General features: G+C 42.2%; 3 protein-coding genes across 9 annotated transcripts in view; all 3 read left to right on the top strand.

Annotated features, from left to right (window-relative positions):
* Positions 1–3498, top strand: part of LOC110986481 (tyrosine-protein phosphatase non-receptor type 23-like) — a 28547-nt gene extending 25049 nt beyond the window's left edge. For 2 of the 3 annotated variants that reach the window (XM_022248386.2, XM_022248378.2), the window contains one exon: positions 109–3498. In XM_022248386.2, the coding sequence (XP_022104078.2) occupies positions 109–827 (719 nt within the window). In that variant the 3' untranslated portion in view covers positions 828–3498. The remainder of the gene's footprint in view (positions 1–108) is intronic. The other variant, XM_087134735.1, reaches the window with a different exon arrangement.
* Positions 3499–4056: 558 nt separating this feature from the next.
* Positions 4057–6110, top strand: LOC147799569 (uncharacterized). The gene is made up of 2 exons (XM_087134742.1): positions 4057–4186; positions 5833–6110. The coding sequence occupies exons 1-2, from the start codon at positions 4057–4059 to the stop codon at positions 6108–6110; spliced, it is 408 nt and encodes a 135-aa protein (XP_086990868.1).
* Positions 6111–7517: 1407 nt separating this feature from the next.
* LOC147799568 (uncharacterized) lies at positions 7518–13305 on the top strand. 5 transcript variants are annotated; one of them, XM_087134741.1, is made up of 4 exons: positions 7518–8934; positions 10007–10167; positions 10565–10616; positions 10711–13297. In XM_087134741.1, the coding sequence occupies exons 1-3, from the start codon at positions 8887–8889 to the stop codon at positions 10605–10607; spliced, it is 252 nt and encodes an 83-aa protein (XP_086990867.1). In that variant the 5' UTR covers positions 7518–8886; the 3' UTR covers positions 10608–10616; positions 10711–13297. The 5 variants fall into 5 exon arrangements, 3 of the variants coding, with proteins under 3 accessions (XP_086990867.1, XP_086990866.1, XP_086990865.1); XM_087134740.1 differs by having other exon boundaries at positions 10565–13297; XM_087134739.1 differs by lacking the exon at positions 10565–10616 and having other exon boundaries at positions 10711–13295.
* The last annotated feature ends 75 nt before the right edge of the window (positions 13306–13380 follow it).

The following is a 13380-nucleotide window of genomic DNA, read 5'->3' as shown; positions in this document are numbered from 1 at the left end:
GGAAATGGTTCATTATTACATGGTACAGTTTGTCAGAGAGGCCAAGCATTTCTGTTTTATTTTGAAAGTGACAGGATAGCAGTATTTTTCCATTCTTATTGTTCACAGGTGGCCTATCTGTTAAGTCGTCAGTGTCATCTCCGCAGGTTGACCTGAAAAACCTTCAGCGAATCACCTCCTTTGATGTGATCATGGGCGCCGATTCAGTCACAAGTCTCCACTCAAGGATTTCCAAAATGTCTGTCCGGACCAGCACCTCAGACCCCATGCCTGCACCAGACACTACAGGCCCTGTGTTGCAGGACAGCCTGACCGATCAAAGCTCTCTTTTGCCTGTGAGTGATAATGAACCCACCAATCAAGGTCCAGTATTGCCACCTGAAATTGAACCTGAGACTCCAGCCGAAGTGGTGCCTTGTGATGAGGTAGCGGACGAAGCAGGTCAAGCGGACTCCCCTGCCAAGTCACGCAGCCCCTCCAACCCCTCCTCTATTGTTCAGGCAACTCCTTCCTTGGTGGAGTTTACGGAATCAAACCTGACTGACTTCAGTCTAAATCCGCCCCAGTTCATCCCGGATGTAGTGGAGTCCAGCCAGCAAGAAGGTGGGGCCCCAGCCCAGGGCTCACAGAGTCCCGGGGATGGGTCCTTGCCTTCCATCCTAGCTGACCTCACACCACAAAACTTTTCCATCAAAGGCAACTCCAAGCAGAGGATTTCCAAGGCAGACTTCACTGGACAGAAGAGCATGTTAGGAGCCAACCAATCAGAAGATGACCCTCTCGGCTCACTGGATCCGCTGTGGACAATGAAAAGCAAAGAAAAATAATAAAATTCTTCTTCAGTGCATGGAAAAATTCTACTGAATCAATGCCATAGTGTGAGTCTTATATTGTATCAGTCTAAGTGAATTTATGTCCAGGTGAATTACATGAGCAGACCAGGTATCTTGCCCGAGCCTGTTCATGACCTTGGTGTCTTCAGCTGTGGTCTTGACTTGGCCATGAACAATGGTTGTCTTAAAGTGATTTCCAGTCTTGCAACCTAGACTAGAGAATGACCATATAATTTATGAAACTTTGAAACTGTGTTAAAGTGAAGATTTTGCTTGTTTTAAGAACTTTGCATTTGGTTGTATGTAGAGAACCAAAGCCTATGAATACTTGCTGAACCTGTAAAAATATTGTACACCGTCAAAGTTCAAACATGTTGGTGCAAGGATATACTAGATTACTTGTACATACTATTGATTACCTGCTACACTATGAGCTGAAAGCTCTGATTTAATTTATGAGAACCACTCAAAAGAATGCATTGCTGCTGAATTGATGTTAACGCATAAGTGTGGATATTTTGATGACTCAATACCAACAGGTGATGGTGTTTTGATGGCTTTCAGATAGATTTGGCCCAATTTACTGAGTGATTCCATTGACATCCAAGCAGTGAGTGCTGTCCTAAAGCTGTCAGATACGTTCACCAGTGAGGGCATTTCTAATATTAACCTGTACCATCCTCAATTAATCAATGTGGAAAACGTGTATAGGTATAGTGTAATTTGGCGGCCACGATTAGAAGCCACGACTGTGGTGGCACAACATTTCAGGACAGGTGGTGCACATGCGCAATACATGCCTTTTTAACCAATAGGGTGTCATGATTTGGCAAATGTATGTGCTTGTCAAGTCCAAGAATGCACCTGTGTAATGTGGTGCCACCACAGTTATGTCTTCTCTTTGAATAGTCTGTATCTGGCATACACAGTTGTATGCGCTATGTACATCAGCCAAATACGTAAACCATACAAATAATACACCTGCCAATACAACCTTTGTGTCCATTGTATTAATGTTTTAAATAGCCTAAACCCAAGTAAGATGTGTTGCATTTAATTAAAAATAATATCTTTATATGTTGAAATATATTATTGAATACTTTAACAAATTATGATAATTGAAAAATGTTTTTATATTTCGTTCAAAGCAGAAACTACATCTATACATTAATAATGTACTACCCAAAAATATTGCTGCGTTTTAGATTACTGAAAACATTTCAAACAGCTTTTTCTCAAGTTTGTAAAATTTGAAGGTTTGCATGCACAGACTGCTTTATCCTAGTGATGGACAAGTGTACTGTCTGAAATTGTGACTTAAAATTTTACCAGCACTTCTTCTGAACAATCCTTTCCTCCTAGAAGTCAAATATAACATTCTTGTATTTTACTAAACTGTTTCCTGTACGTACAAGAAATTCTCCTTTTAAAGCCCACCAGTTGGTTGGAGTGCATTCTCAGCACATTCACCAAAATCCCCATCTAATAACAATTATACCAATAATGAGTGCTTATAAAATGTTGTGCTTTATCAGTTAAGTCTCTAAGTACTTCCCAATTATTATCCCAGCTCACTGAGCCATGAAATCAGTTTCTGTCAAAGCTCAAGATCAGCACAACTTGATCATTACCCATCATATTCCCATTTATGATACTCTGGATGGAGAGAGGCAGTTGTTACATGTCTTACCTAAGAAACACAAGCATTATGGCACCTGTGGGCTCTGAAACCACACAATGTCACACCCGAGTCCAACACCTGAACTGTTGGACCATGTACTCCCCCATAATCCATATGTAGTGATATGCATGTATATTTTGTGACTGCAAGTACTTGTGTGTAAATGCCTGTGCATATTATGAATGAGATCTGTAATGATGTATACCTTGTTGTATTGTTTGTAATATTTTCTCTTCATCAGTTAGTTATCAATAGTGAATCAATGATTTATTTTGGTTTGGATTTAACAGTTGAGCAGTCCTCAGATAAACTTACCTCTAGACAAAGCAAGGCAAAGTGTTGTGTAAGTCTGTGGTACTTCATCTGTGCTTTACTCAGCAATATAACACAGCTATTGGTAATGAAAAGTGTGTCCAACCTGCATTGAAAACCCAACCACTGTGAACTAACACAGCGATTTGATAAACTAGTCTCATTGTAATGTTCACATATTTCTTGTGCAGACTTGCTAAGTGATTGTGGCTGTACGTTCTAAAATCTTTCTATTCACACAGTTTTTGGTTTGATGTTGCTACTGCACAGCAGTGTGACAGTCAATTATTTTGCGCAGATTTGTGGATCGTTGTTGCTTTAGTGTGCCTCTGTATTGCAAATATGAAACATACCAACTCAGAATGTAATGTGGTACTGGAAAGAAAATGTAGCACACATACATATACGCAGTCTGTTTTATTCTAGCAAACTTGTCATATCATTATTGTGTGAATATTCAGGGTGAATGGTCATGTTAGTGTGAATATTCATGGTGATTGGTCATGCTGGTGTGAATATTCAGGGTGAATATAATGTTGGAAATGATAGGAAAACATGAACTTGTTGGTGATACATGAAGACATGTCTTTTTTTGTATTAGCTGATTTTTTTCTTTGTTTATTACTCGTATCTGCTACTGGAAATTATAAACATTGTGCAAGGTTATGTGTAGCTTGGATTGTTTGGGACTGGTTTTCTAGCTTTGTATAGTCATGTCACTGACTGTGATCGATCTCCAGAGGACTTTACAAGTGGTGTGTAATTTGGGATGACAAAGTCACCAATACTTCTGCTTTTCAGTTCCATTCATTGTGGAATTTGGATGGTTCCTTGATAATTCCAATATGGTATTTGTAAACAGTAAATCATCCTTCCCACTTTCAGGCTCAAATCTATGCCTTTGGCATATGTACACTTTTCCTCCATGCAATAACCATGAGTTTCTTCCATCAACTTAAGGCATTGGATGATGGGATCGAAAACTGCCAGGAATATTATGGGTGATAGTGGATTGCCTTGGAACACTCCTCGACAAAAGCTGAAAGAATCTGACAACTCAGTCTGACTGTTCTCATAACTTTTCTTTTGAATTCTTCGACAAATACACTCTTACGGAATGGGACAAACAGCCCAGGTGTGACATCCACTGAGATACCCATCTTATCACTGCCACCTAGTACCACAGCTTCCCTGGTTCAGATTGAGGACCCTATTAACAACATCTCTCCTATGAATCAAGTCAATCCAGTGATCAGCAATAATAGGGTCATCACATTTAGTGGTCTGACACCACCAATACTGCGTATTCAGCCATCAAAGGGACCAGCCTCTGTTCACACGGCATCACAGTATCGCATTGGTAAGTTTTTTCAAACAGTTAAAACTATTTCTGTGTTTTGGTCCAATTAATGAGCTTCATAAAAATGTGCGGTACAGAAAAAAATTATTTGATTGGCAAATCATCTTAGTGGCCTAAAGTCATGTCAACTGCATTTCTGATTGTGATGTGTATGCATGTACATGCTAATTGCGATGTTAATTCTCTTAACAAAATTTTCCACTTGAGAGTTTAAGGGCTGACAGCCAGAGGTAAAGATGTGTGTTTCCAGATAGGGAGTCTGTATTTTGAGGTTTTTTAAGAAGGGAAAAAAGTTCCATAAATGGACACTATTAAATTTTCTATACATTTACCTGTTAGTCATCTGAAAGCGATAACTTGACCTAAAAAATCAAGTTTTGCAGGGAAGATAGCGAGGTATTCACCAGAAAACACTTAGAATATTTTTTCAGACCAGTCCCACAGGGTTTGTGCACACAGTGTCAAGCGGCATCCTTAAGTGGAAGTCTTTCCAAAGAAGATTTATAAGCCTACAACCAGGAACTATGACCTCCCATCAACTATTGATCTCATATGTATGGGAACTGTCAGCTTTACCTCTACATTACTGTTGCATGATTTTTTTCCACTTCTTCATCAAGTTTTGTGTTTGCTGTGATGTATTCATCATGAGCGCCCTCTATGCCATTGTGGTGTGGTGTAGAGTATAAACATTGAGACATGCATGTTTTTGTTAGCTCCTAACCGGATTTGTCGGCATCAAAAAACTGTCAAGTCTCCTTTGTTCACATACCCCTGCCCAGCCTACATATGCAAATTTCCCATGTGCCTATTACAGTTCACTGAACGACTTAATTATGCATGCTGCCCCTTGACCCTCCACAGTGCACTGCGGTCCCGCTGTCATATTCGTCCTTCTTTTCTCAGCACCTATCGTTTACAGACGTGTCTTTTATGACATTTTCAAAGTTTCGAGTTCCATGCCTTTCACGTTTGTGAATTTACTTGATTCCTGTTACGAAATAAAGAGGGATCTCTTATCTCTTGGTAAGAATGCTTATTCTCATTTTTCGTTCTTTCCATGCTGCGTTTTTTGTGGTTCTTTACCGCCACTTTTTCTGTGCATCATATACAGGTTTGGGTGTGACCTACCATGATGCGTTGGCTGGGAAGCCCTTTGTTCTCTATGTGGTGCGTGCATTCAAATAATATATGGCCCAATGCCTTACGGGTCTGGCCACGGAGCGGGGTTTGGTGGGCTGCCCCGCTCCTTTGTGGTGCAGTTTTGTGTTATTCGATTAACAGCCTCGAGGAGGAGAGACCCAGTGGATTGAATAGGCCGGGGTTGAGCGTGATATACCGCAACATGCCCTGGACCTTTATCAACAAGATCAGGTTGAGTGGAGGTACCGCAACATGCCTAGATCGCTAATGACCACTACCAGGATTGATCGGGTTGAGCGAGCGGTACCGTAACAATGCCCTTGATCACTGATGACTACTCCATCCACTTACCCACCGGGCCGAGCGTGCTGGACTGCTACACTACCCTTGGTCATCGACGTCCACTCTACATCTACAGATTGGGTTGAGTGTGCTATGCTGCAACAATGCCCGTGATCATGATTGTCAGGGAGTAATGAACCATTCCTTTCTCTATGCTGCAGGTCCCGGGCATCGCTATCAACCGCATCCCCGGACGACCCTACCGACTGATGGCTCAGCAGGGCCCACAGGGCGACAGTCCACCATCTGCCCCAGGCCCTTCAGCAGCTCCTGCCCTCCAAGTGGCACCTGCGTGGAAGTCGGGCCAGTCAACTCCCTCCAAGCGGGCAACAGGGTCCACAATGGGTTTGCCATGCTCCACCACTTCTGCAATGGGCGAGTCAGCAATTCAGCATACTGCCCAGCCCCCTATTGCCTCGGACAATGGCGCTCCTTCTGAATTGCTACGCTGCCGGGGCTTCCGTCTGCCACATCCCATCCGCAGCTCCAGTCTGCCTTTGGACTCTGGTCATGAGGCCACCGATCCTGATCGTGGACGCTCCTTGCAGTAGACGACCACTCGGGGGATTCCCGCCCGGTCCTTCCTCCCACCGTCCCGGCCTCCAGCTCCCCCGCACCGGTGAAAACTAAGAAGCGCAAGACCAAGTTATCTTCCTCAGCTTCTTCTTCATCCAAGGCCAAGAAGAGACGTCACTCCAATCTTGGTCCACCCCCATGGATGGCGACCCTCCAGTCCTTCTCCGAGGCCTTCACTTCTTTCTCCCGCAAGGTAGATTCTAAGCCTCAGCCATCAGCAACGGTACCCGACCCGGATCCCCTTCCGGCCGTCCCTCCTTTCTCACATGGGGCCTTCTCGGAGACCGAGGCGACTTCTATTCTCCAACTAGAACCATCTCCTCAGCAAGACCTGGTGCCAGAACAAGCCCCGACTCACAGTGACTTGCTCTGCTCGGAACGTGGCTCGGCTCTTCCCTCTGCTGGTCTTCGGCCTCTCTCTTCCAAGGATGATGACATCGAATCCGTGGCTGGTCTGACTCAGCTGGAGGGTCGCCTTTGCCTTTTTGAGCGCGACATGATCCTCATTCTTGTGCTCCCGTCATCAGATCCCATGCTGACTGAACAGGGACATACTTCATTCAAGCGCTACCCTTCACACCTTGAGTCTGCTGAGCCTGTCTTCCCAGAGATCCCCCTAGATCGTTCATGTGTGGAGATGATGAATGCCCATGCAAAGGCTGAGCACTGGCGAGCAACCCCTCCCAGGGCCGTGTCTTACTACCGCTTTCCTCAAGAGGATCACTCTTGCTTTCTGTCAACCCCAGATATTCCTGACGCTGCCAGAGACAAGATCTCGTCCAATTCCGGCAAACACAACACCTTCCGGGATAAGGACAAGGCCAACTTTGACACAGTTCTCCGTCGCCTTGATATGGCGTCCTGCTTCGGCCTCCAATGTTCAGCCATATTGCCCGAACCTGTGAAGAAGACTCTCCAGTCTCCCCGGACTTTGCGGCCTTAGCTCTACGAAGGCTCGACAAGGGACTCAACTTGGTCTTTGAACAGTTCACTTGTATCTTCCTTCTGGCCACTTCTAGCCGCAGAGCCAACGTGGTGGATGCCATGAATATCCCCTATGGATCTGTCAGGAACAAACTCATGGATCTCCCGCTCCTTGGGGATGAACTCTTCGCTGGGAAGTTCACCGAGCTTCTTGAGTCGGAGGTGAAGCGTATGGAGACCACAAAGAAGATTTTGCTTTGTGAAACTTCAGTTCCTTCATGCCGGCAGCTTCCACCACCACCGAGACGACGGGCGGATCCGCTCCTGTCTGCAGGCCACTCTTTTTAATAGTAGTCCACTCCGGGCAGCTTCTCAGCCATCGGACCCCGGTGAGCTCCACCTACAACTGCTCCTAGAAGTCTCCAGCCACACCCAGCCGGCCATGGGTTCTCATGCCGTGCCCCTGGTCCCTCTGGGGGACGGCACCAGTGACTACTTCCATTTGCCTTTGGCAGCCGCCGATCCCGAACCCTGGTGGGAAATCACCGCAGACAGCTGGGTCCTCGCCACCATTGCCCACGGCTACTCCCTCAAGTTCACAAGCCCCCTGCCGTCCGGGATGGTCTTCCGTTCCACTCCTCCCCCATGCGACAAGTCCAAGCGCCTGGCTCTGGAGGAGGAGATTTCAGTGTTACTACGCAAGCAAGCCATCACACCAGTGCATCCAAGCCAGCTATCCACTGGCTTCCTCTCATCATTTTTCCTGACACCCAAGAAAGAACGGGAAAATGGCAACCAATAATCAACTTGAAACTGCTCAACAAGTTCATCAAACCAAGACGGTTTTGAATGGAGACCTTGAGCGTGGTCCTGCACTCCCTACCAGTCCCGTGTTGGGCCTCCTGCATAGACCTACCGGACGCGTTTCTTCATATCCTGATACACAAACAGGACCACAAGTTCCTCCGCTTCGAGGACTGCAGCCAAACTTACCAGTTCCGGGTCTTCCATTTGGCCTCTCAACCTCGCCAAGGGTCTTCACCAGGATTGCCAAGACTCTCGTCGCCTACTTACGACAGCGCGACTTCCTCATTTTTCAATATCTGGACGACTGGCTGATCATCGGTCATTTCCCCGATGAGGCCAGGGCTTGCACTTCTCTCACCCTCGACATCACGACACACCTGGGGTTCCTCTTCAACCTCGACAAGTTGGCCCTTGATCCATCACAAAGGCAAACCTATCTCTGGGCAGTCCTCGACCTCCACAAAGGCATTGCGGCTCCGACAGCGGAACGCATCCTCAATCTGCACCAATGCGTCCTTCAGTTTTTTTCGGTCCAAGGCACCTCCGGCACTAGCCAGGCTCCGTCTTCTCGGACTAATGGCCCGTTTGGTCGACCTCGTCCCATGGTGTTGACTGCAGAAGCGGCCACTTCAACTACATCTCCTATCTCGGTACCGCCCCAAGAGCGACCCGATTTCTACGCTGGTCCCTCTTCCACCGGATTTTCACAACCACCTCCATTGCAGACAGTGAGCCCCCTTCATTTCATGTCCCAGTAACATAGTTACCCCACTGCTCAATACCGATGGTCCAGTGGTGAATTGGTCGTCACTATTGACAATGTTGGGGTGGCCAACAGCCATGGTGCTATCCCATGAGTAGTGCCACATTGGAGGCAGGCACAACTACTGTAAAATGCATGGCAGAAGATGAGGCTGGCAATGTGGATTCTTATTCATTTCAAGTCACCATGGCAGGTATCTACTGCTTGGATTTTTTTCAAGAGGGTTGAAAAGCCATAACCTACCGACATTTAGCCATGGACATATTCAATATTCTTTAAAAACACTTCATGACAGTTGAAGTAAGGGCTATACAAGTCGATAGTAGTTGAGTTCACCAGGTTTATTTACCTTCGGAACTGGGATGATAACAGACGATTTCCATAACTGAGGAATAATACCATTATCAATAATTAATTGGTAAATATAAGTAAAAATGTCAGCAAGCTGTTGACTGTACATTTTCAAAACCTTTTTAGCATTTGTTTTTGCTAATACACTGTGAACATCTTGTACATCTATGTTCATTGCATTTGGGTAATCTCTCCTGTTTTGGAGAACGTCTCTGATTGAAGCATTTTCAGCTGTGAAGTCATGCACTTTAAACCTGCTATAAAAATCCCCCAGATCATTTACAAACCTCTCATCTAAAATCATCTCCTTGGATGCACTCTTACAACCAACAATCGTTTCAGGGGAGGCTAGTTTTTTTCCACACCTGGAAATAAAGCATCCAATATTTGTTTGATATATAAACTACAGATTCTACTTAATTTCAGCAATAACTGATAAATTTGATCTGAATTAAATGGTTTTGTTTTAGGTTTTGCTTGAACTAATGTATATTCACATTGTTTCCCCAGTGTGAATATACACAATATACGTTAGGGCAAAACCTGTTCTGAAATTAACACCCTATATTATATGCCATGCAAAATTGATATCATTGAGATTGCAGTGGATTTCTTTTTTATTTATTTGTAGTTAGCACAGTAACCATAGCATTAGGGGTAGCACTGGGTGTGGTTGGAGGGATTCTGTGACTGGTTTTGTCGTCATTGTTTGCTGCAAGTATAGGAAGCCTAAGGTAGGCCTATGTAGTATATATGTATGTTTGTCCTTTGTGTGCAAAGAAGCAGTTCTGAAATTTTAGTATACATGTACATGTATATGGTAATGTTCATATCAGGAGTTCTGTACTGCTGCTGATGGCATCATTCTGCTCAGAGTTTATTCCCCTTGTCTTTGTATTTTTGCATATTGCTAGGATAACAAGAACACTGCTTATGTATATGAGACTAATATAAGGCCAGGGGGACAGTCAGCCACGGACAGAGCATTCCCTGTTGGTCAGGACACTGTCAACAAGGACCATCCCTATGATGAACCCCCTGACCGGGATAGTTTACCCATGTATGAGATTGCAAGGTACAGTAAACTGGACTTAATCGGCAGGGTGAAGCTAGCCAGGTTGTAGGAACTAAACTGAACCTGATTTGAAGCAAGCTTAATATTTACTTGAGAAAAAATTTCTCATGTTGACATAATATTTTATTATGAAAACCTGCACAAAACAAAATGAGTTTCATTTGGATGTTGAGACTTTCAAAATTACTAAATTAAATGAGCCGAAATAACCAGAACATATGGACTAGATTACAGAAATATCCAAAAATGTTGCTTTTGTTTGTCCATCATTGCTTTTGAGAATTTTCAGGCAAATCTTTTTCAAGATCCCAAATATGTTTCACCTGTAGATTTTCTCCATTTTTCCCTAATGATAAAATTTTGACTGTGATATGTTTTTCTCCTTTATTTTCTGCAGACAAAATTCAGTCAATCATATCTATGCTTCTTTTGATGACTAAACAACCCATGTAAGCAGACTTTTCAGTGAAATTCACCTTCATAGCCTTTTTCAACATTGAATTGGAATCTCAAAGGGCATTATCTCCTTGTTTAATATTTCAGATGTATGAAAAGACAGACACAGCACCGGTGGTATCTCAGGAGAAAAAATGGAACCACTCGGAGTTGAGTAATCAAGTTGCCAGATTTCTAAGTTTCTGCAGAGGTGAATTTCTTGTTCTTGTATTGTTTTGATGGCATCTACATATACATGTACATAAAGCCAGGACTGTACTGATCTTTCATATTTTCGGATATTGTATTGATCATTGAATGATATTCTTTTCTTTTGAAAAATCAATGCAGTAAAAAGGGGAAAAGATTTGGTTGCAAATTTGCATTTTAAAAGCAGATTTCAAGAGAGGTACTCATATAGGCAGCTGATGCATATACCCAGTACATGGCCAGAGCTTAAAACTTAAAACCTAATCCCAGCCTCCTCCTTTAGGAAAAGGATTGGCACCTGTTCTCAAATTCATTTGCATTTTTTGTGTTGAGGGGGATTGGGTACAATTGAATATTAGAAACATATATGGAAGGTTAAATGTTCAATTGACTGAGCCTTACCTTACGCCAGTTTGAGTCAAGGAAACCCATGACCAGAACTGCAAGACAGCAACATCAGTCGCGATACTGGGAATAGCATGGGCATGATGTGGAAATTGAGTATGTACAACTATATGTATCTGACTCGGATAGTATTAAGGACAGCTTGAGTTGTATTTAGAGGGTGTGTTTGAGAGTGGAAAGAGGCAAAAAAAAGAAAGAATTTTGAAACATTCGGTGGACACTCATCAGCTGTTTAGTCTATATAGACTTGGATCAACATTTACATGTTACTTTCATGTGGTATATTTTTCTTATATAGTCAAGAATATTAAATTAAGAGATTAGCATTTTGCTGACTTATGTCACTGTTTGGTTGTGTAGTATAATGCGTGTATGTGGGGGGTATGAAAGTTAATGAAATTGTATGAATGAAGTTGTATTGTACTCATCTTAAATTTAAGTGTAACCACGATTAGTGTTTGTGCATGTGTGGTCAGAAAACTGAAGAAAAAATTAATGATTGAAAGAAAATTAATTCATTACAGAAAAGTACTCTTAATTTGTAAAGGAAACCAGATTTTGGAGCTGAAATGCAAAGAAGCTGAAAGACACTTTCCAAATAAAGAACAGAAAAATTCTAAAACGTGCTTCCAGTGGAGAAACACATCCGTTTGACAGTATTGATTATCATTAGTGCATTATCTAAATAGCTTCATGTACAATACATACTTGTATTCATTTTTTTTAATCCTAGCATTATATAAATTCAGTCAGTAGAGTTTTTGCTTTTTTTCCTGTTGATAGAATTTTTGTAGTGTCTTCAGCCATTTTTACAGTAATTGTGTTCCTTTAATTCATATTCTGTTATTTTGCTGTTGTATTTTCCCTTTTCTTATTTGTAGAATAGCAGCCCTTGGAACCAACAGCATTTCTTTGTTCTGTTTGCTTTGATTTGCTTTTTTACCCCCTCCACCTTTACATCTCTGTGTTTGGAATTTTAAGCGGTCAAATAAATGTGCTATAAGCTCACACAAAAATTCTTCATCTTTTTTTCTGACTGCTTACGTTTAGTAACACCTTTTTGTTTCTTATTGTCTTTGGTGGGGGATTTGTCCTTTTTATGTGTGTGTGTGTTGTTTAGGAATTTTTTTAGGGGAGTTGTTTTTGGTTTTAATTTAAGATTTTGGAAGCAATACACCCATACATGTGTTCTTTCATAAACCTTCTTTTCTCCTTCAAGAAGCATGTGTGTATGTACTTGCACAAATTGACAAATCCAAGGAAAACAGGGGCCTCCCCATAAAAGCACTAATCAAATGATCAAGCTGAGGGAAGGTGATTTCATTGACTTTTCCGACAGCATTTTCTCCAAAGGGCCATAAAGAATACATAAAAATTCAAAACTTTAGGCTCCAAAAGAGACGTCCCCCCCCCACAAAAAAAAGAAACCCTGTTTTTGGATCCACTCTTGATTATACATGTATCTATTTTAAGCAATATACTGGTACCACCCAGCAAGTGGGAAAAAGTGTCCCAGTCTTTGGGACAAATTTTTTGCCCATGTAGGCTTAACAAAGTTCTTTCCAAGAATACATCCTTAAGAAAAATATTGAAATAGAAAAAACAGCTTAATGTACATTATCTCAAGAATAGAATGGCATATTTGTAATGTCTGCCATTTGCCCGTCCCATTTTCTTGAGAGTTTGTCTTTACAAAATCTGATCCAACTGTATAAAATGTAAGCCTTAGATGATTAATACTTGTACATATGTTGTTTAAGCAGCAAATCTTAATATTCACTTTGTCAAAATTTATTGTCTTTCACAGAACAAAAAGTTAAAACTTTAACATTAATTCGTTATACCATAAATGTGAGTTGACTCTCGACCAAGAAAAAAAGAAAAACATTCAATGAACAAATAATGAAGAGTCATTTTTAGAAAATAATCAAAGGACTCATCAGTCACAGTTTTAGATGTTACACCCACTGGGAAATTTAATCATGATAGCTATACAGGCCTTGCCCATGATGAAAAACAACATATACTACTCAAGTTAAGACCACTTTTTATTTTGTGTAAACTTTTTATATGATACATTTTACTGCTGAAAATGAGCATTTGATGTTTTGAAACGTTTTCTTAGATTTTTATTCCAATGAGAACACCATCTAGACAAACAAG

Source organism: Acanthaster planci, linkage group LG03, assembly GCF_054643075.1.
Source record: "Acanthaster planci isolate LZ-2023a linkage group LG03, COTS_SCS, whole genome shotgun sequence".
In the NCBI taxonomy this organism is placed as follows: domain Eukaryota; kingdom Metazoa; phylum Echinodermata; class Asteroidea; order Valvatida; family Acanthasteridae; genus Acanthaster; species Acanthaster planci.
This window is presented reverse-complemented; position numbering and strand designations above follow the sequence as displayed.